The sequence below is a fragment of the Terrapene carolina genome, unplaced genomic scaffold, assembly GCF_002925995.2.
Source record: "Terrapene carolina triunguis isolate 2854851 unplaced genomic scaffold, T_m_triunguis-2.0 Scaffold58, whole genome shotgun sequence".
In the NCBI taxonomy this organism is placed as follows: domain Eukaryota; kingdom Metazoa; phylum Chordata; order Testudines; family Emydidae; genus Terrapene; species Terrapene triunguis.
In genome coordinates, this window is record NW_020664409.1 from 106,228,442 (window position 1) to 106,250,567 (window position 22,126).

At 50.1% G+C, this 22,126-nt stretch overlaps 1 protein-coding gene across 1 annotated transcript in view; it reads right to left on the reverse strand.

Moving 5' to 3' along the window:
* Window positions 1-2,132: 2,132 nt before the first annotated feature.
* LOC112110587 (serine/threonine-protein phosphatase 6 regulatory ankyrin repeat subunit B-like) overlaps window positions 2,133-22,126 on the reverse strand; it is a 78,244-nt gene continuing 58,250 nt past the window's right edge. The window contains exons 20-28 of the mRNA XM_024205656.2: window positions 18,343-18,444; window positions 17,042-17,140; window positions 15,925-16,071; window positions 14,155-14,262; window positions 12,640-12,837; window positions 12,024-12,230; window positions 9,253-10,618; window positions 4,813-4,965; window positions 2,133-2,413 (exon numbers count right to left, since the gene is read on the reverse strand). Of these exons, the coding sequence (XP_024061424.2) occupies window positions 2,205-2,413; window positions 4,813-4,965; window positions 9,253-10,618; window positions 12,024-12,230; window positions 12,640-12,837; window positions 14,155-14,262; window positions 15,925-16,071; window positions 17,042-17,140; window positions 18,343-18,444 (2,589 nt within the window). The 3' untranslated portion in view covers window positions 2,133-2,204. The remainder of the gene's footprint in view (window positions 2,414-4,812; window positions 4,966-9,252; window positions 10,619-12,023; window positions 12,231-12,639; window positions 12,838-14,154; window positions 14,263-15,924; window positions 16,072-17,041; window positions 17,141-18,342; window positions 18,445-22,126) is intronic.

A 22,126-nucleotide genomic window follows, 5' to 3' on the forward strand; every position in this document is an offset into this window, starting at 1 on the left:
GTGGGAACGCCTACATTGCTATTTTTGGCTTTGTAGCGTGAGCCCTGTGAGCCAGAGTCAGTTGACACAGGCTCTGAGACTCGCTGCTTCGGGGCTGTTTTTTTGCAGTGTACACATACCGTATGTAGACAAGTCAGTTACAAGCAGTAGTATTATCCCCATGCTGCAGATGGGAAATGCAGGGAGTAAGTGAGTTGCCCAAGGTCACACAGGAAGTCGGTGACAGAGCCAGGAATTAAACCCAGGGCTCTTGAGTCCCCCTGCTGTGCCTCAACCACTCAACCATCCCAGCTTACTTACAATAATAGCTACTGGGGCACTCCTGCAGTGCTGTATTACTGTGTTCCTGAAGTCCCTATGGGCTGTGAAGTGCAGACCCACAACACACTCAGATACTCACCAGGAGCACTGCGGGGAGGTGCCTAAGCATGCTTTCCTGCTTCTGCCCAAACTCTTGAATACTTCCAATACTTCGGTTCTCAGCAAGCCACGCGCTGCCCCCCCAGTGTTGTCTCATCCTGGAGACTTCAGCACATTCCAACTCCTCCTTCTGCACAGCACGGCGATCTCGCACACGGAGTGTCTCCTCGGCATCCATTCTCGGTGGTATGCAGGCGCTGTCCTGACCACCCACAGACAGGCAGCCTGGCTGCTTGTGGGGATGGGAGAGGAGGTTAGCTCATACAAAGCCTGTTCAGACAGACCACCAACGAAAGAGTGCAGATTTATGGAAGCCAAAAACTTGCAACCTTTATTTACCCTTATATAAGGCTTAGCCCTGCTGCCGCTGAAATCAATGGATTTTTGGCCATTGATTTCAATGAGAGCGCAGATCTGTCCCAAAGTGCCAGCTCTCCCAGGACCTCAGCGCTCTGCAGCGTTCCCATGAGGGAGGTGTGATTGTCATCTCTATTTACAGACAGAGAAACTGAGGCACAGAACGGTTAAGTGACCGGCCTAAGAGCTGGGATTAAGTGTCAAGATTCTGGATCAGAGCACACGAGTCCTGATTCCCTGCCCCCTTGTGCTAACCAGTAGTCCCTACTATCCTCAGGGCCCCTATTTTACCAGCTAAATTCATGTCACTTCTCCCCGGGGTAGCTGCTTACACTGGTAAGCCCCAGTCGCTGAATGGATTTCGATGAAATGCAGGTTCCAGGTGGCACAACCCCTGGGCAGCAGGTCTGCATCTCTGCCTGGTGAGGGGGGAATCCTGAAGCACGTGGGTCTGCACCTTCCATTTCTCTTCACTGTACTATTGTCTCTTCTCTTTGGGCTACACTGCAACTATGAAGCCAGAGCCCCGTGGCAGCAAGGCTGCAGAGAAGCACTCCTACACAGGAAGCTGACTTGGGGCTCATGCCTTTGGGAGCACCAGGGGGCAGCAGGCCAGAGCTACACCCTTTCCCAGGCTGAGTTGTGTGGAACATCCTCCTAGCTGGCCCACTCTTCTGTTGCCATTAGCCTCCAATAGTCCTTGCCCTCAGGAATGACTGTGGATTGCTGCTGTGCCTAACCGCTGAGCAACGGAGCAAAGGTGTAGGGGGTGGAGATGGGGATTTATAGCCCTCACACCTCTGCCCACCGGGGGGTGTGTGTGTGTGAAAGCGGTTTAGCCCATTGCGTCATGGGAGGACAATGCAATTCTTCACTATGCGGCAGCTGGCAGTGAAGCTAGGACTGGTTTTACACAGGAGAGCGTTTCTCTAGCCTGAGCTGTCCTGCCAGTCCCATTGCTGTCCCCATAGCCCAGTGATTCTCTCCACCACCTGTGGAATAGGCACAGTAAAACTGCCACAACCACTAAGGCAGGGAGAAACCAGACCTTCAGGGGAAACTTCCTTCTCGAGGGCATGTAGCATGACCAGCGCCTCCTATGGGTGCTGGAGAAGGTCGTGGCTGACCAGCCAGAACCCCCATATTAGGTTCCAATCCTTTGAAGTGCTGAGCCCCTCGGTGCTGGGCTCCAGCCAGATGGACCTTGCCGGAGACACTCAGCACCGCTCAGGATCAGGCCCCAGAGGGAGGATCACGAGTACAAAAATCCAACGGATTTGGACGTGGAGGAAACAGGGAAAATTATCTTTATTGCATTCCGTTTGGACATACAACACGTCGCCGTTCACGCCCTACTGCATTCAGACAGCCCAGAGGGGACCCACATCATGGCAATCGCTGGTACTGGGGAGCTGGGTGCAAACAGGCTAGACTCTGCACACATCCTGGCCGTTCACCAGCAGATGGATGGGCTGCACACCCCTCTTCTCCTCATGGTGCATGGACAATTCCCTCTCGAACTGTGCTCTGTCCATCCGCCCTTTCAAGGAGTAATAGCGGAGCGCCACGCTGTGCCAGTCTATTGCCTCCTCAATGTGCAGCGGCCCTGCTGGCAGAGGGCTTCGAATGTGCCCACCTAAGGACAGAACAAGAGATAGCTAAGAGGGCAAGAGGAGAAAGTCACCCATCCATGCACCAAGGCTCCTTTTTTTTTTTTGGAGTCCCTCTAACAGGCGGAGTTGGTTCAGTGTAAGTGTCAGACCCCATAGCCCTCTCCTGGATGAAATCAGACCGCTCAAGTGTGAGCTGGAGGCTGGAGGACTACAAAGAGTATCTCACAATACTGCTGTCAAGGTAATGGGACTTCCCATTTTGTTCAGGTGGTGGAGGTCTGCTTTTGGAGCAAAGATCTAGAGTTCAATCCTGGGGCTGTGCAGATTAGTGGGCAATGGTGGTGTCTGCATGTGTTTGTTTATGGACCCTCACAAACTCAGTGTCTTAAAATCAGGGGTGGCTCTATGTATTTTGCCGCCCCAAGCACGGCAGTGAGGCAGCCTTTGGCGGCGCGCCTACGGGAGGTCTGCTGGTAACGCAGATTCGGCAGCGCACCTGCGGGAGGTCCGCCGGTCCCGGGGCTTCGGCGTATCCGCCGCAGAATTGCCGCCAAAACCGTGGGACCTCCCGCAGGCGTGCCGCCGAAGGCTCCCTGACTGCCGCCCCCCGCGGCTTGCCGCCCCAGGCACACGCTTGGTGCGCTGGTGCCTGGAGCCGCCCCTGCTTAAAATATAGTGTCTGATATTATTTGGAGCTGCTGAGATTACTGATTTCTTAAACTCGTAGGTTCTCATGATTAAGGAAATAAACTTATATAAATGACTAAATTACCCAATGAAATATGTTACTTAGGGTTAATTGTATGATGTGTTGTATTATATATTTGATATTAATTTTCTGTAGTTAATGCAATGATTGCATCTGATTTAATGGGATTACTTACAGAAAAGATTCTGCCTTCAGACGTGCACTTGAAGCTCCTATTGAGGGAGCAGTGGTTTGATAAATGGAGACAGAGCCTCTCACCACTAGTTTATGGGTTCAAATCCAGCCTGTATCAGACTGAAAGCTGTCAGTGGCTATGCAAATTAAGTTGGTCTTAGTCCAGTCTGGTGAGGCGGAGGCAGCAGCTCATAGGAAACAAATATGAATCAAGAATAAATGCGTCTCTGGTTTTCCTCTGTGAAACATGCTCTTGCTGCAATGCAGAATCCATCCCGTCCCACCTCTGTCTCTGTGATAGAGCAGGCTCAGAATGGCCCTGCGGCCGAGGTAGGAGGCACTCTCTCATACTGAACCCATTCCCGGTGAGTGTACAGTGAGAGCGGGAAACACCCCATCCTCTACTCTTCTATCACTAAGGCAATGAAAGAGGGGGAGGCTCCCTTTCACCAAAGATGTGCCCCCTCCGCCCCCCCAAATTCATTCTGAATGTGCCATGGAATTCCATCGTGTTTATCCGATTTGCCAATATCTGGTTTCCTCTCTTCAAACTCATAGGGTCGGCCTAACCGACTGAAAAGAAACCTCCCTTCCAGCCGCCTCCAACAGCACTGTAAGTTCCAAGCCAAGCTAGATAACAGCGGAGGGGGAGGAGGAACCTTTGTGGAGAGTCGTGTTAGTGAAATGTTGTGTTACATTGATGTACCGTTTGGCCTCTTCAGACAAAACATAAGCAGCACTGGCTGAAACCCCCTCCCTCCCACTGCTTTGAAAACTGACTCCTAAGTGTCTGAACCAACAGCATTAAAGCAAAGACAGGCAGAGGAATGACTCCATCCTTAGCGCGCTCTGTTGTGCCTAGATATGGTAGCACATGCAGAAGTTCATTCTGCAGAGCACCTTTCAGCCACAATATTTCCCAAAATGGATAATACTCTTAGGAAGTGGAACAACGAAGGACAGCAAAGGGGGACAAAAAATTCAGATGTGTAGATAAGGGGGGGAAGAGAGACTCTTCCAGCTACATGAACCAATACGGAGAATCAGTGTGGTTGAGAGATATAGGAAGGCAATTGCAGGATACAGGAAGACAAGAGCTGCAGAGGAAAAGGCTATTTGCACCAACGGTACTGACGCCGTACAGAAATAATAGAAGTGAGACATATGGCAACAGCCCAACCACACAGTCTGAGGATCCCAGAAGTACAGAGAAAAAACAACAGGTACATTAAAGATCAACTGTTCACCTTTCCTAGGGAAAGATTTAGAATCAAGGAAATGGCAAAGACCCATTAGGGTGTCTAAATCATCCAGTGGAGGATTGTTCCCTGCATTTTGTATCCTCCAGCAATGGGGTCTTCTTTCCATTCCATTATCAAATAGCTCTCCTGATTAGGACTCCCCTTCCCCTGATATCATCATATGTTTTCCTTTGCTCAGTGTCAGAGGTGCACCCTACTGGGACACCCTATGTAATTTGGTCCCCTTCTGGCGGTCTATTGTGGATTTCCAGCATATGGCTCAGCAAAGGGTCAGTACCTTCTGGTGATACTTGTGTCATCCTCTTGGCAGCAACCCTAATCCAACCCATGGACGTGTGAGCCAGCATATTGATGGATCGTGTGTCGGAAGTGCTGTCCAGGTCTTCCTCTTCGTTTATCAGGTCTCTCCGTTCAGTGGAGCACAGCTTACCTTGGAGGAGCACAGAAGCTCAGATGAGTAGGATTGTGTACAAACAGGATCTTAACCTCCACAATGAGGATTTATCTTCATGTTTTCCCATGTTTGTCTTATTATTCTGTTTTTGATACAATTGTGCTAGCTGGTACGTGAGATACATATAGTCTATACCAATAAACCCCCTATACCAATAAACCCCGCTCCCATCTTCACACAGGAAATTAGTGACAGACAACCCTTGAACATATCAGAGGTTCAGGTAAGAGTGCCAAAGTTGGGATGTTCATTCAAGGCTTACATGAGTCTTCTGAGTTGGACCTCTCCAAAGACTAGGGCCTCCAATGAGATTTCTGTGCTACTTGGTTTAGATGAGATTGGAAATATCTCAGCAATAGCAGGGCCTCAGGTCAATTTGGGCAGAGAGCTGTTCAAGTTATCTTGAGAAATATTAATTATTGGATCCAAATAGTTATTACGATTGTTTTCAATTTATTTTTTCACTGTCTGTGCCCAGCTGCGGTGTTGGAAAGATCATATTGGAAAGATTGCCAATACTCAGGAGTGGAATGATTGGTTTACCTCTCTCCTTGACCTCAAAATAGAAAAACATTATTCATCTTTAATTTTTGGCCCTGAAAAAGAGTCAGATAACATCTGAAGATTACCGTAATCACTGGACAACATTTTCACACCCTGGTGCCTACAGTTCAGCTCATGAATATGCATTTAGGCTCCTAAAGAAAAGCTTTTATTTGCGTGTCTAAATGTGGATTTTTAGGAGGCCACCTTTAGGGACCCAAGTGTGTAAATTTCATAGAGCTTTTTGGGAAATGCCCCCTCAGAAAAAAAATTGTTTTTGGATGAAATTTAATGAAAAAACAATTTTTGTCAGTGTTTTGGGCTGGTTGGTTTTTTTTGTTTGTTAAAACCCCTCAATGCTTACAGTTTTCAAAAAATGAAAGATTTCAGGCAGGCAGGGGAAAAATAGTTGGTTTTACTGAAAACTTTCATCTGACTTGAAATTTTTTTGGTTTTCAGTTACCAAATCCCTCGATTTTTTTTCAATTTTGGGGATTTTGACTTTTCATTAAAAAAACTGATTTTTTTGGTCAAAAATTTCTTTTTGCTTTGAGCAGGGAATTGGACTAGATGACCATGAGGTCTCTTCCAACCCTAATATTCTATGATTTGTCATGGAAATTTCCAGTTTGACAAAAAAGCCATTTTTAATTAAAAAATAAAAAAATTGTCCAACATCTTTCCCAATTTAGCATGCCCTGTGCTAACACCCTGAAGTAAGAGCTGACAAATGCAGATAATGTTTTCACCCCTCAGCTCACAGAGAGCCAAGAAGCGATAATAATACATTCACTGATTTTAGCCTCCTTTTCCATTTGCATGTTGTCCACTAGCGGCTTACAATTTTCTTGAATTTAATCATTATTAGATATTATTTGTCAATTAGTTTTGGTGAATAATTCTTGACCTGCAGCAGTTTGAAATCTGGTTAGTTTAGATAGGTCACATAGCAATGCTTCTGATCTCTGTCAGGATGAGTGTAACACATAGCATTGCGGTTGCAAAATTCACTCTCCAAAAATATTTTCTCATATTCACTTAACATTTGTTGTTCACACCAACTTTCCCGCCACGAATACACTCTCTGGGTACACTCACCCAATTTAAACATAGCGAGCGAGTGAACACAGAGAAGTTAGATTTTCATCTGAGCAGAATATTTTTTTCAGATGTTTGCTCCTCTCTGTAGGACATTGTCCCTCTGCCAGCCCTGAGGTACTACGCGTTGAGCCACATTTCTGAACCAGACAACTGGGAAAATCATGGAAGGGAATGCTGGAAAATCACAACTTCAAATGCCAAGAGGGTCTGAAATGACTGAGAACGGGGCCAATGCCAGTAAACAGCCCTGATACAGACCTATTTATAGTAGGTCTGCCTAGGGTGAAGTCTAGTCCATTGACTTCACTTCTCAGGATCAGGCCCTCAGTCTCCTGGGATTACATTTCTCATAGAAGCACAGAAATTGGAGATGGGGAAGATTTATTAGCTCATCTTGTCCACATATCCCTGCAGGATTGTCTCTAACAGTTCAGTTTCAAGTGCCTAGTCCAGTTTAGATTTTAATGTCTCAAGCAATAGAACTTCTTACTGCAAAACAATTCCACAGCCTACATGTTCTTTTTCTAAGGCTTTTTTGTTTGTATTTACTATTGATCTTAGTTTCTTAGTTCTGCCCTATAGTGGCATCATGAGGAAAAAAAGGGGAAGAGTCCAACGTAGCCTTAGAAATCAGTTTAATCTGTTCTATGACACTATTATGCACTAATCCTAATTGTATGGTTATTCCACGTGTCACTACAGGGCGGAGTTAACGTTGTCTGGGTGCCTTAACTGTGCATTGGCGTTTCCTTAACATAACTGAATTTCTTTTAAATTTAACCTTAACTGAATTTCCTGGATTGGTAATGCTTGGTTTTGGGATAATTACAACATCCCTGTAATTACCCTTAAATTACTAACATGTGCTCAACCTTAACTCCAATTTGATATCCTTTTTATCTGGGATTACAGTTATATATCCTGTTTCCAGAGCTTCTTGGGAAATAAAATACTATTATGTTGATTAGCTACTTGGTTAAATGATGCATGCTTGGTTCTGGTTTGGGGAGAAGGGGGAGTTGCAGCTGTCCATGTGACATTCATGTAGGAAAGGGCTATGTATATGAAAAACCCACCACTGCAATTACACCATGTTTTTTGAAACATTCCCAATGTAATGAGTGTCAGTGGAATAAAAATGTATAACCCCCCCAACCCTTTATTTTAAAATAAATTAAAACTGATCTCTCAGGAGATGTAATACAGCAGCCTCAGGTCATGTGAGGGCACTTATACCCCATTCTCTTGTATGTCTGTGAGAAGGAATGGAGTAGTGTCTCTTTAAGAGGACATACATCAGAAAACTCTTAGCCTCCTTTCCTGGAAAGTAACAGTTTCCATTAGACTTGGAGACATTCTTCCTGCACTTACCCTACCACCCCATCTAGCCACACTGATGTCCAGGGCAGGGGTGTCATTTCCGAAAAATTTGGGGGCGGAGGGCAAAGTTGTGTCAGCATATAGCACATTATATGTGCTAATATGGGTTGGGGGAGTGGAGCAGATAGTTTTCCTCTCCTCCCAAATTCACAGGTTAAGTTCTGAGGGACTAACTGCCCACCTTGCCACCTAGCAAATGATACGCCTGGACCAGGAGTTGCCTGGGTCTATCAGAGAGCCATCTGTCTTCATTGGCAAGATATTTTTGTTGGAGGCGATCATTGCCTATGTACCCAAAACGTCTATATTGCACACTACTAGCCCACATTTAGGTGTAGATGAGTGGAAAGTGCTTTGATGCGTTGCTTGGAATGTAGTACAATGGTATAAAGTTACTATGCACTGTGGTAACATGCATAATATTGTGAGCTCGATCAGAAATATTGAGGTTCTGTGGCCTCCAGACTAGATGTCCACTGTTGGGTCACCTGGAGGGTATTTGGTCTGTAATAAACTGGTTGGAAATTTTCTGATGGAATCTTTTTCTGTTGGAAAATATTGATTCGTTGAAAGTGAAACATTTCACCATAAATGTGTCAATTTTGATGCAGTTTAGTTTTGGGGAAGAAAAAAGAAAGGATTTGGATTTAGGTTGAAACATTCCATTTTGACACTGCTTAATGGAATGTTTGCATTTTTTGTTTTGAAATGACTTTTCATTTAGACATTTATTTTATAGTATAAAAAATGTCAAAATTGGAATGAAACGCTTTGATTCACCTGAAATTAATTTTTTTTCCATAATTTTGTTTTCCAGAAAATTTTGAATTATTTTGTTTTTGTTCCATTTTGGAACGGAATTTTTTTCAGACTCACAGAATTTCCCACATATTGAAAAATTGAGTTCCCACTCAACTCTAGTCTGTAATGTAAGCAACAGAGAGAACCAAGGACTCATGTTCTACTTTCTGCCTCAAAGGAGTTGCTTGACTGTAAGTGAGGACAGAATGAAGCCATGAGTGTGGTGCCTGACGCAGCACATACTGCCCCTCGGTGAAGACCTTAAATAAATCCAGGCACTGCCACTGCTCCCACTTTCCAAGGTCTCCCTAAAAACTCTTACAGCTGCCGACATTCAACCATTTCATTTCATTTCTTCTATAGGCTTCGGGAACATGCCTAGGACTGCAAAGTAAAAATGTTCTGTGACACAATCTACATATAAATTAGCAGTTGTACCTTTGTGTTTGCAAAGTATTTTGATATAATAGAGAAGATTTGTGAAGAGGTTAAAGGGGGAAGGTGTTCCAGACTTCCTAGTCATGTCCCTGATGAGCATGGCCCTGCCAAACTTCCACTCCGTGTCAGACTGGGCCTGTATCCTCTGGTAGGTGTCACTCATCATGGCGATCAGCAGGTTGATCAGCACAATCAAGGTCACGATCAGGTAGACCCCAAACACAAAGCGGATGATGACAAAAGTGAACTGGGGAGTTCTGGTGAGTGAGGGCAGGGACTCGGGGTCAACGAGGCCAAACAAGGAGAAGAATAATGTGACCATGACGACAACGGGGTCCTGGATAGTGGTGCTCACAGTCGCGTTCCCACCGGCAGCTGAGAGATTGGTCTTTGGTTCAGGGTAGACTGGCTGGTAGACGGACGACAGCTGCATGGTGAAGGCTATGTGAAACAAGCCCAGGATGACTGCGAACCTGGTGAGATCCTTCATGAGGTTCCTGATTATGACAGCCCAAGGGCCAAAGAGGTGGTGGAAGGTGAGGAACTCCAGGAACTGCACAAAGGAGAGTGTCATGGCCACCCCTAGGAAGATGTTCCTGGCAAACAGGCAGTGCAAGCGATCGGTGCCGGTGAACATCAAGGCCAGCAAATGGCAAACGAAAGCAATGGCAGAGAAGCCCAAGATGAACACTCTGATCCAAGCCAGGCCAGCCCTTTCTCCAGAATGGGTGAGCTCGGTGACTAGTGTCCCCAGCAGCCAAGCTAAGAGCAACCACTCGTTCCAGTACGGCACCATGTGACCTTCATAGATGGGGCTAATAGGGGGATACACTATGGTTAGGATGAACAGGATGAGCAGGAAGATATGAGATGCCAAGTGGCTCATGAACTTCATGATAGGAATTTTATTGAACCTATGTTTCAGGGGTAGGGAGAAAACCAGCCACATGGGGGGGCACGCTAGGAAGCAGACGAACAAAAGGGCGATCTTCCATGGGGCCCACTTCAGGCTGCCATACCAGACTTCTGTCAGGTATTTTTGCACTGCTGGATGCGCTACTACATCCTTCTGTTCACATTCAATTAGCAAGTCCAGCATGGTCGTGCCTCGGTGATCCACTGCGCGGAGAAGGTAGCCAGCACTTCTACCTCCAGAGGCCAGCGTCAGGAGCTCAGTGGCCATGTTCTCAGTGTACTTGGCAGCCGTCAGCAAGTCTTTGGCGCGTTCCTTCTCCTTCAGGGCAGCCATGTTGAAGGCCCGGGAAAGCTTGACAGCAGTGTCCAGGGGAGCAGAAGAGTGAAGGACAAATTCCTCAGTCGCCTGGTTGTTGTTCAGCTTCCCACAGACCATAAGGTCAAAGATAAACTGGAAAAACAAACACCCTAGTTAATAACAGAAAGAGGAAGGATAGTCTTGTGCTTAAGGCACTGGCCAGGAACTCAGGAGATCAAGGTTCAATTCCCACTTCTGCTACAAGCGCGCTGTACAACGTTGGTCAAATCATTGAATCTCTCTGGTGTCTCAAGCCTTCTTCTGTAAAATGGGTATAACAATACTGTCCTTCCCCCCACTCTTTGTCTTGTCTATTTACAGTGTAAGCTCTTCGGTGCAGGGACCATCTTTTCCTATATGTGTGTACAGCACCTGACACGAGGAACCTCTAGGTGCTACTGTAATGCAAGTAACAACAACAATGCGTAATGCTTTACAAACATTGACTGACCCACAACACATCCCCGGGTAGGGCAGTATCATCACCACCGCTTTCCATATGGTGAAACTGAGGCAGAGATCAGGTGACTTCCTAAGGTCACAAAAGGATTCATCATCCGAGCTAGGATTAGAACTCCAAATTCTGTGCTCAGAGGCCACACCTAAACTCTGGATTTAGTAAATAGCAATGTGGGAAAAAACAATCCAATTTGACAGGAATATTTCCAAAATGCCGGGAACATTCACATATCTTCACCGGGGCTGAAGAAGGCTCATCATATAAATGCTGGATATGTAGAACTAATGTTCAGTGATGTTTTTTTCAGCTTCTAGAAACAGAGGAGAGGTGTCTCCGACCAGATCAACCCCCTGGTCAAGCTGGTTCTAGTACAGCTGGGTGAATAATAGATTTTTAGGTTCATTGGCAATTTTGACAAAGTTAAAAAACAAATTGTTTCAGGTCAGACCAAAAAAGACAATTTTTGCAGATTCAGAAGTCCACAACATTTTCATTTTGGGTTGAACAAAATGTTTCATTCCAATAAAATCAAAATGTTTCATTTCAATTCTGAGTGGTTTTTTTTTTTTTTACACTTTTGAATTTTTAAAAATAAAATGGAAGGAAATTTTGAAACGAAAAGCCATTTCCAACTGAAAAATTGAAATGCATCATTTTGAACATGAAACATTTTGATTTTTTCAGAATCCCCCAACCCCAAAACCAAACAATTAGGTGAAACAGACACCAATTCATGAAACAGTTCGGTATTGCAAAATCTGCATTTTTCACCACAAAAAGAAAAGTTTTGGCTGAAAAATTTTGCCTAGCTCTAGTCTTCAGCAACATATGGCTCTGAGCTTCGGGAACCCCATCGCCATTTCTACCACTGATGTGACCAATGACTATAAACACCTAAATTATTGGGATCCCAGTCATGCTATTGCACCACAAGGGCACAGTGTAGATGCTGAGGATTTTGCAAACAAGAGTAGGACATATGAGTCTTGGCTCAGGGCTTGCCCACGTCACCTCCCCAGAGCTCAGGGTCTCCCCTACCTTCCTGTCCTCAATCAGTTTCAAGGTGGTGGTGTTCTTTTTCAGCAGGAAGCTCACTACTTCTTGGTGGTTCTCAGCAGCTGCATACTGGATAGGTATCCTCCCCTCTTTGGACTCGAGAGTGGGTGTGGCACCGCTTTCCACTAGCAGCCGGACACTAGCCAGGAAACCTGATTTGGCAGCAAAGTGCAATGGGCCCCAGCCTTGCTGTGGAATTAAAGGATGTACAGTGAAAATGCAGCATTCATTGACCGCAGGCGTCAGGGAGTCACGTAATAGGGAGTGATGCAGGAGGGGATGGAATCACCTTTAACCAGAATTGCATGAAACTTTCATAACTTTCAAGTGATGGGCACACTGGAAATCCATGGGGAGCTGACTTGGCTGCCAGCTTTTGTCAATAGACAACCATGCTGCTGTTAGGAACCATAGAATTCAGGACGTAGGGTTTGGAGATACTGTGTAGCGCCCCCCCCCCCCCATCATGTATCATTCATGGCACTGGCCCTCGATCAAGGCTTCGTGCGAGACTCTCCATGAAGAGGTTGCACCGAAAGTGTGACCGCCCCTCACTGTTCCAGCAGGCTAACACCGACCGTGCGAGCTGCTGCTGTACCTTGTCGGTGACGTTGATCTCCGCTCCCTGGCCCAGCAACGCCCGCACCATCTCAACGTGGCCATTGGCTGCAGCCAGGTGGAGGCATGTCCGCCCTCTCTTGTCTCGGAGATGCAGCTGGGAGGTGGATTTGCTCAGAAGGAGCCCAACGACGGCGGTGTGACCATGCTGGGCCGCCAGGTGGAGAGGGATGGAGCCCTAAGCACAAGTGGGCTGGTTAGTATTTTACAGCGTTTGGCACAGAGACAGGATGGCACTAATGGGACCTAACAAGGTCACCTGAAGTCACTGTCAGACTTGGCATGAGAGGCATCTCTCTTACAGCAAGGACAGAGGCTGAGGACCGTGGGTCAGGGAGACTGAACTACCCTCCACAGCTAGAGGTGACCCCTCCAGAACAGGGCTGGGGTCTACTGTCCAAGGGCTACGAAGCTTCCATTGCAGGAGCCTCTTCTGCAGAGGGAAGAGCTGTCTCTACGGTTGTCAACCCGGCACTGGTCAGTAGTAGCACTTTGGCTACATCTACACTACCCGCCTGAATCGGCGGGTAGAAATCAATCTCTCGGGGATCGAATTATCGCGTCTCGTCGGGACGCAACAATCGATCCCTGAATCGACGCTTGTACTCCACCAGCGGAGGTAGGAGTAAGCACCGTTGACGGGGGAGCCGCGTAGGTCGATTTGCCGCCGTCCTCACAGCGGGGTAAGTCGGCTCCGATACGTCAAATTCAGCTACGCGAATTTGCGTATCTTAAATCGACCCCCTCCCCATAGTGAAGACGTAGCCTAAGTTCATGCAGAAACAACCAAGGTGGGCCATGAGGTGGCCGGATGGTTTGGACCGGCCTGATATGGAGAGCAGCCCAAATGCTAGGTCGTGGGATTGGCCTTGGACTGTCCCAAGAGGCTGATGCTTCATGGTGGCCTGGCTCTGTTGTCATCATACACATCAGTGCGGGATGGGGGTACAATGCTAGCCAGAACGGCCACTCGAGGCCCCCGGAGTGCTGGCCTCAGAGAAGCTAGGCCCTGAGAGTTGCCCAAAAGGGCTTGGTTAGTGGCAGCTTTGGGGGAGACATACCACAGCCAGCAGAAGACATCGAGCTCCCCCTCTGACGTATGCCCTGCATCTGCCTCTCTCTTCCGCACCCTTGCTCTGCCCCTCCCATCCCTGCTCTGCACCATGGACCCTCCTCCCTGAATCTCTGCCCTCTGTGTCTTCTCCTTCACCCTAACCCTCTCTTCCTCTTGTGGGCCTTGTGCATCCAAACTGACTCTCCTCCTGACCACCCCCGGGATCCTGCTTCTCCCACCTAGCGCAGAGCCAGAGCAGCCTCTGGGGTGGGAGGTGGAAGCTTCCCGGAGAGACGGTTACCCCAGATGTGACGCTGCTAGAATCAAAGCCGCCTGCCCCCCATGACAGGCTGCAGCCTTCTCCTGGGCTGAGCCAGTTCAGAGCATGGTGGCCCCCATGTGAGTAGAACAGCCCCACACTGAGTGTGGCTGGCCTCTTACCTGCAGGCTGGTCTGACAATCCACCTGCACACCTGGGTAGTTGAGCAGCAGCCGAACCAGGCTCTCGTGTCCCGACTGGGCAGCCAGGTGCAGTGGCGTGAATCCTGACTGAGATAAATCACACAGACGGCGGCAGGGCCCCTCTGATGCCCCAGACTCCTGGGCATACAGCGAGGGCAATACAGTTCCCAGACACTTCCCCCCCAGTGCGAACAAGTCAGAAACCAGAGCAGCTGTTCCCCCATTTTCTGCGACTCACGCCTGCAGGCGGGCCACGATGATCTACCTTCCTCCCTCTCTGAGGCCCTGAAGAGTCAGCAACCTGGCTGCAGCCTCCCCCACACACACCATCACGCTGGGCCCCCTCAGGGTGCCTAGGCCTCGTGCTGGCCATCCCAAAGTCCCTCACGGACAACCCCTGCTGTCCCCTGAACATGCTGCCTGTGTGTGTTGTTGGATGTTATTTGGGCAACACACCTGGCCTGCAGCCTGGCCGGCAGTGAAGCTTTCATGCCTTTTGTGCTCCTGTCACTGAGGACAGGCCGCGCCACGCACACGAGCTACGCCGAAGATGTGTGTGTGTGACAATCCTGGGGAGCAGATCGAATGCGACCAGGAACTAGGGCACTTCTAAACCTTTACGCCGCTGGGGCAAGCTCATTCCAATACCTGCTTGCCTTCACCTGCCCCTTGAGCTAGCTGGAGGATGGCAACTCCGTTCTGTGGCAACTTTTGAGGTTTCCACATTTGTTTTCGTTACGCACTGGAACAAGCCCGAAACCTTTCCAAGGTTTTCATCATACTCTGCATCACGATAGCCCGGTGGCTGGGACACTGCTGTGGGAGACCCAGGCACAACCCCTGCTGTGCCTGATTCAGAGCAGCGAATTTCACCCCAGTTAAGACTGACTCAGACAGAGCCGGGTCTTGAATCTGGATCTCCCAAATTCCAGGCTCAGGATCTGGCCTCCAACCCAAAACCCTCCTGATGAAAATTCGTGGAAACCAAAATGTTTTGGCTTCCCTGAAACAGCATCTTTCGGCAAGAACGTTCCAACCAGATCTACCCGCCCCCCAGTTCTGGAACAAGTGGCGCCGTGGGACTCAGGGCTGCACCGTCATGGCCTCTACGCCTCGCAAGTTCCACGCACCGCCCATCCCTTTCAAGCAGGGCCTTGGAGCCATTTGTCATGCAGCCCTCCCATTTCTGGCCCTTTGAAAGGCCTCCCTGTGGAGCCAAATCCTAACCAAGGAGAGCGGAGACCGGAAGAGGCAAAGGCAGATTTCCTAGGGTGAATACAGGGTAAATCCTTCTCCCCGCTCCATAGGCCCAAGAGAGAGAGGAACCAGGGCAGCGGTGTTACACAGAGTGCAGTGACATGACGCAGGGAGTTGTGTGTGTGTGTGTGTGTGTGTGTGGGGTCTGGGGTCCATCCAGGTGCGGGGCCGCCCAGGAGTGTGTGTCGGGCGTAAGAAGGTTCACTGGCTAAAGCCACAGCAGAGAAGGGAGTAAGATTCCAGCTGATGTGGAAACTACTCGGGCAGTTCTGAGCTACAGCAGCAGGGAGGAGGACTCAGTCCGCAGCAGAGCACTCCTCTGCCAAGCCTGTCTACGGGGGAGAGGACTTGGGCCCACCACACGGTGAAATCAAATGGCTCAGTAACACGAGCCCCCATGTTATTTGGCTCCACAGGACTAGACAAATGGGTTCGGGATGCCATGTGTCGGCTTGTCCCTTAATCTCTCTCCGGGGCTGGCTCCTGTCTTACCTCACTGCCTTGCTGCTTGACCTGCTGTCCTGCGGAGGTGAGCTTGGGAGGCTCGCTGCGCATGGCGGCCAATCCCCTGGCGAGCATGTCTCGGACGAAGTCCAGCTGGCCGTAATGAGCTGCCACATGAAGGGCAGTAAATCCTGTCTTGGAAGGGAAAGAAAAACACATCCACAGTTCAGGGAAAACAAACGAAACTTGCTCTTTTCAATGAACCAGAGCGCTCCCATTTAGCATCCGATCAACGCACAGTACAGGCCTGACAGCTGGAAGGAAGAAGGTTAAAAGGGAGAGGTCACAGAAGACATGAGAATGACAGGAACGAAAACAAAGAAAGGGGGGAAAGAATGAGAGAGTTGGAAGAGGAGAAGGAGCTTTTGGGGATACATAACGTTTCAGGAAGCAGCCTCCGCATTTGGCATCCACAGTTGACTCCGCAAGGCTCTGGGCAGCGTCAGGAAAAGACGACCCCTGACAAAGTGATAGAAGGCGGGCCCTGGTTTAAGGGATGTGATTGGGCACCAGGAGCGTGCGGTTCTAGTCCCTTCTCTGCCATTGGCCGAGGTTTCAAAAAGGACTAACAAGTTTGGATCTCTCTATTAGCGGGTGTTCAGCTTGAGAGCCCGAAAACACGCCTGATTTTGTGGAAGCGCTGAGCACCCACCCTCTGAAAATTAGGCCCCTGTAAAGCATTCAAAAATGGAGGCCCTCAAAATCACTAGTCACCTTTGGAAACCTCATCTCGCGCTCTCTGGGCCTCAGTTTCCCATCCGCACAACAGGGATGCTAATGCTTCCTTTCTCCCCACCTTCTGTCTGCCTGGGCTCTTTGCAAGTGCGTTGGGGCAGGGACGGTCTCTCACTAGGTGTACGCATAGCGTCCAGCCCAGTGGGGACTAACCATTACCAATAACTATGTGTCCCAGGCACTTCCCTGCTTTGCTGTGTGGCCCTATCTCTGCTGGACACGCAACCAGGTCCTGACACTCACCTCTCACCCAGTTACAACAACCACCACCTGAGTTGGGTCCAAACAGCGGCTGTTTTCACAACACAGCCACACCCACGCCATAGGCAGCAAGGCCCCTGCTGTGCAAAGCCGGCGGCCGCGCACTCACCTTGGTGCTGGTGATTCTCAAGGAGACGCTGCCCTTTAAGGCCTCCAGGACACTGATGTGCCCATGTTTGGCTGCCAGGTGAATTGCCGTCATTCCTTCCTAATAAAGAGCAGAGGAAAAGCATCAGAAGGCAAGGCCTGGTGCAAATCCCAGAGTGTTGTCACAGCAACGGAGGAAGTCTGGGTGAGGGACAGAGCCTTTGAAAGGCCTCCTGGAGTCTACTCGTATTCTTTGAGGTTCTGACACTCCCAGCACGGCCCAACTCCATGCTATGATGGTATAATTCAGGGGTTCTCAAACTTCACGACCCCCTTCTGACAACAAAAATTACTTCACAACCCCAGGAAGGGAGACCAAAGCCTGAGCCTGCCCAGGCCCCACTGCCCCGGGTGGGGAGGCCAAAGCCCGAGCCCCACCGCTCTGGGCAGGGGGGCAAAAGCTGAAGCTCAAGGGCTTCAGCCCCAGGCAGGGGGCCTGTAACCTGAGCCCCACCACTCAGGGCTGAAGCCCTCGGGTTTTGGCTTCGGCCCTGGGCAGTGGGACTGAGGCCTCAGCAAGTCTAAGCCAGCCCTGGCGACCCCGTTCAAAGGGAGTCACAGCACAGTTTGAGAACCGCTGGTTTAATTCAAGGTGTCACAGGCTGGCTGGGCATTCAGGACAACGGGCCACCGGATGGAGAGCTACCTTAGCCTGGAACTGTCCGAGGAGTCACGAAGAAAGAGGAGGCTGGTTCTTTATAAATGAAACATCACTGCCCTTCCACTGCAAGGGGCAGAGAAATTTAACCCTTCATCCCTGAATTAAACAACTCACCATGCTACAATCACAGCATGGCACCATCCTTGGACTAGTCTACAAGAGACACACTAGAGGGCATGGGGGGAGATGGAAAGAACAAGAATAGGGATGCTTTTACTTTAGCATCTCAGCGAAATGTTAGTACTTCCCCAAAGGGGAAAGGGCTCAGACCCCTGCGCCCCATTTACAGAGGTGCACATCAAGGAGAGACACAAGGATGTGAATGTAAAGTTTGTGGATGCACCTTTCCCGGCCAAAGAGAGATTCTCCTTCTGAGCATGCACCCTGAAATGAAGGAGGGGCATTTGCACTCATGGGCAAGCGGGTGTTACCAGTCCCCTCTGTGCTGATTACGGAGGATGAGTTGTTACAGCCCCCAGCAGCTCATGCTTTTGACTCTAGAGGGCTAAAGCTGTCAGCCAAAGAGGGCAGCCGTCACCCATTGCGTTCACACCATCTGCATTTTGAACTGAGAGCTGCCCAGCAGAGCCCTTGGTACGTACGCCGTCCTCATCCGCTGCCGAGGCTCCCGTCTGCAGCAAGACCTTCACCACCTCGCCGTGTCCACCAGCAGCTGCCAGGTGCAGGGGCGTGGAGTTGTTTGTCTGCAACACAAAGACAGATCGGTTGGGTAACTAACCATGTGCAAGTATCAGGGGGTAGCCGTGTTAGTCTGTATCCACAAAAACAAGGAGTCCGGTGGCACCTTAAAGACTAACAGATTTATTTGGGCATAAAAAACCTAACTGTCTGAGCTTCAGAGCAAGCTGGCGGTGGGTAGGGATTTTATCGGGACTGTCCCGATATTTGCTTATTTGTCCCACATCCCGACCTACCTTCGGTCGGGACGCGAATTGTCCCGATATTTTGCTTCCACTCACAGGCGGAGTGGAGCCCGGAGGGGGCTCGCGCCCCCCCGCCCCGACTCCGCCCCGTCCTTCTCCCATTGGATCCCTCCCCAAATCCCCGCCCTGGCCCCGCCTCTTCCCCAAGCACACCGCATTCCTCCTCCTCCCCCCTCCCTCCCAGGCTTGCGCTGATCAGCTGTATGGTGGCGCAAGCACTGGAGGCAGGGGGGAGGTGGAGATGGAGTGGAGGCAAGCTGGTGGGGGGGCGGGGCGAGGCGTGGAGCTCCAGCGGCCGTTTTTTTTCCCCCCCCGTTGGAGGGAGGGGGGAGGTGGAGATGGAGTGGAGGCAAGCTGGTACGGGGGGGAGGGGCAGGGCGTGGAGCTCCGGCGGCCATTTTTTTCTTTTTCTTTTTTGCTCCGCCCCCCCCACGTCCCGATATTTCACCTGTGTGATCTGGTCACCCTAGTGGTGGGGCTCACCTCACAAGGATCACAGCATATAAGATTGAGAGGCAAGGGCCAAGGGAGGTACGAGAGCTCCCTGCATATAACAACACAACGGCACAGAGCATCAGGACGATGTGGGACTCTCTGACAGGCTTCTCCTCCAAATGCCTCAATCCTGGGTCTTCTCAGTGCTAACTTGCCCTAAGGATGCAACCTATGATTCTTCATGCAGGCCACAGAGAAAGTGTAGAGGGGCAAACAGATGCATTTAAATTGGGCACAGACTATCCAACGAGTTCTTAGGAACTGTGACTGAAATCTCAGCACTCTCCTGTTTCGCCTGACAAACAGGGCTCAAAGAGACCTGCCAGCGACCTCACTGCAAAGGACACATTGCAAATACCTTCCCATGCAAGCAAAGCCCTACCTACATTAGCTACATACTAAATCAGAGGTGGGCAAACTACGGCCTGCAGGCCACATCTGGCCCGCGGGACCCTCCTGCCTGGCTCCTGAGCTACCCCCGGCCCCTCCCCTGCAGCCTCAGCTCGCCCTGGCGCAATGCTCTGGGCGGCGGGGCTGCGAACTCCTGGGGCAGCGCAGCTACAGAGCCGTGGCCTGACCCGGTGCTCTGTATTGCACAGTGGCATGGCTGGCTCCAGCTGGGTGGCGCGGCTGCCTGTCTTGGTGCTCTGGGAGGCGCGGCTGTAGCACCGCCAGTCACTGGTGCTCCAGACAACGCGGTAAGGGGGCAAGGAGCCGGGGGGGGGGGGGAAGGGTGGGAGGAGGGGCAGGGAAGTTCAGGGTGATGGTCAGGGGGCGGGGGTGTGGACAGGGGTCAGGGCAGTCAGAGGGCGGGAAAGATTCTTCTGTCAAAGGTAGGAGCCCGGGCAGAGACAGATGCATCATGGAGGTGAATGCCTGGCTGCGAAGATGGTGTTGCCAGGAGGGCTTTGGCTTCCTCGACCACGGGATGCTATTCGAGGAAGGACTGCTAGGCAGAGATGGCGTTCACCTTTCAAGGCAGGGAAAGACCCTATTTGGACACAGACTGGCTAACCTAGTGAGGAGGGCTTTAAACTAGGTTCAACGGGGACAGGTGAGCAAAGCCCACAGGTAAGTGGGGAACATGGAGACCTGGGAGATGGGTCGAGAGGGAGTGTGGGCTATATTGGCAGAGAGAAAGGAGGGTCAGGACAAAACTGGGAGGCAAAATCAAACCAGTATCTTAGATGCCTATATACAAATGCGAGAAGTATGAGTAATAAGCAGGAAGAACTGGAAGTGCTAATAAATAAATACAACTATGACATTGTTGGCATCACTGAAACTTGGTGGGATAATACACATGATTGGAATGTTGGTATGGATGGGTACAGCTTGCTCAGGAAGGATAGACAGGGGAAAAAGGGAGGAGGTGTTGCCTTATATATTAAAAATGTACACACTTGGACTGAGGTGGAGATGGACATAGGAGACGGAAGTGTTGAGAGTCTCTGGGTTAGGCTAAAGGGGGTAAAAAACAAGGGTGATGTCATGCTAGGAGTCTACTACAGGCCACCTAACCAGGTGGAAGAGGTGGATGAGGCTTTTTTTAAACAACTAACAAAATCATCCAAAGCCCAAGATTTGGTGGTGATGGGGGACTTCAACTATCCAAATATATGTTGGGAAAATAACACAGCGGGGCACAGACTATCCAACAAGTTCTTGGACTGCATTGCAGACAACTTTTTATTTCAGAAGGTTGAAAAAGCTACTAGGGGGGAAGCTGTTCTAGACCTGATTTTAACAAATAGGGAGGAACTCGTTGAGAATTTGAAAGTAGAAGGCAGCGTGGGTGAAAGTGATCATGAAATCATAGAGTTTGCAATTCTAAGGAAGGGTAGAAGGGAGAACAGCAAAATAGGGGGGGGTTGGATGGGAAAGTCAGGGGTGGGGATTCCGGGGGCAGTCAGGGGATAAGAAGGGGTGGTTGGATGGGGGAGGGGTCCTGGGGGGACTGTCAGGAATGAGAGGAGGGGTTGGATGGGGCGACGTGGGGCAGTCGGGGCAGGGGTTCTGGGGGCAGCCAGGGGACAGGGAACAGGGCAGGAGTCCCGGGGGAGCCGTCAGGGGGCGAGAAGCAGGAGAGGTCGGATAGAGGGCGGGGGCTGGGCCATGCCTGGCTGTTTGGGGAGGCACAGCCTCCCCTAACCAGCCCACCATACAATTTCTGAAACCCGATGTGGCCCTCAGGCCAAAAAGTTTGCCCATCCCTGTACTAAATAAATAAAAGGGGGCGGATGCAACTGATGCATTACTGAAAACCAGCTGACCGTTGTCGCAATGCCAAGAGACGGGGAAGGGGAAAACACGCCTACTAAAACCTGCAGGCACATTCCCTTTAGGATCTTGTCTAGGCCCCCGTGTCTCCGGGAGGCTGGCAGGAAGACAGAGGGGTTCCCCTATTTATGCTCATTGGGATGCTGGATCTGAACTTCCCAGCTGGTTCCTATCTCCATAATGGGCCAAACCAACAAGCCAGGCCCCAACGCTCACGAAGTTTGGGGAAGGTTAGATTCAGATCCCAAATGTATGGCTCGGGTCCATGTTATCAAAGCAAAGTGGTGACGTATCGCGTTATGCGCAGTGACGGGGGTTATTCGCTTCCTTCGCGTCTGCCTCTTTGCACCCACCCTGGGGGAGAGCAGATTCCAGAGGGTGTGTCAGTTGTCCCGCCTTTCCTGTGGCGGATACACGCTCTCTGCGTTTCTGAGGCAGCCACGGTCAGTAAGGTCATAGTGTTCCGTGGCTGCCATCTCATATTTTGTCATGACTATTACTGGGATGTCCACCGTCCGTGGAGAGAAGACCCCGATACTGTGGCCATGCAGCATGCGTAAAGCTACGATTTAGTCACGGAGGTCACGGATTCCGTCACTTTGCCAGACCTCCGTGACTCCTAGGGCTTCAGGAGGAGGAGGAGGAGGCGGCGGGACTGTGCGTCCCT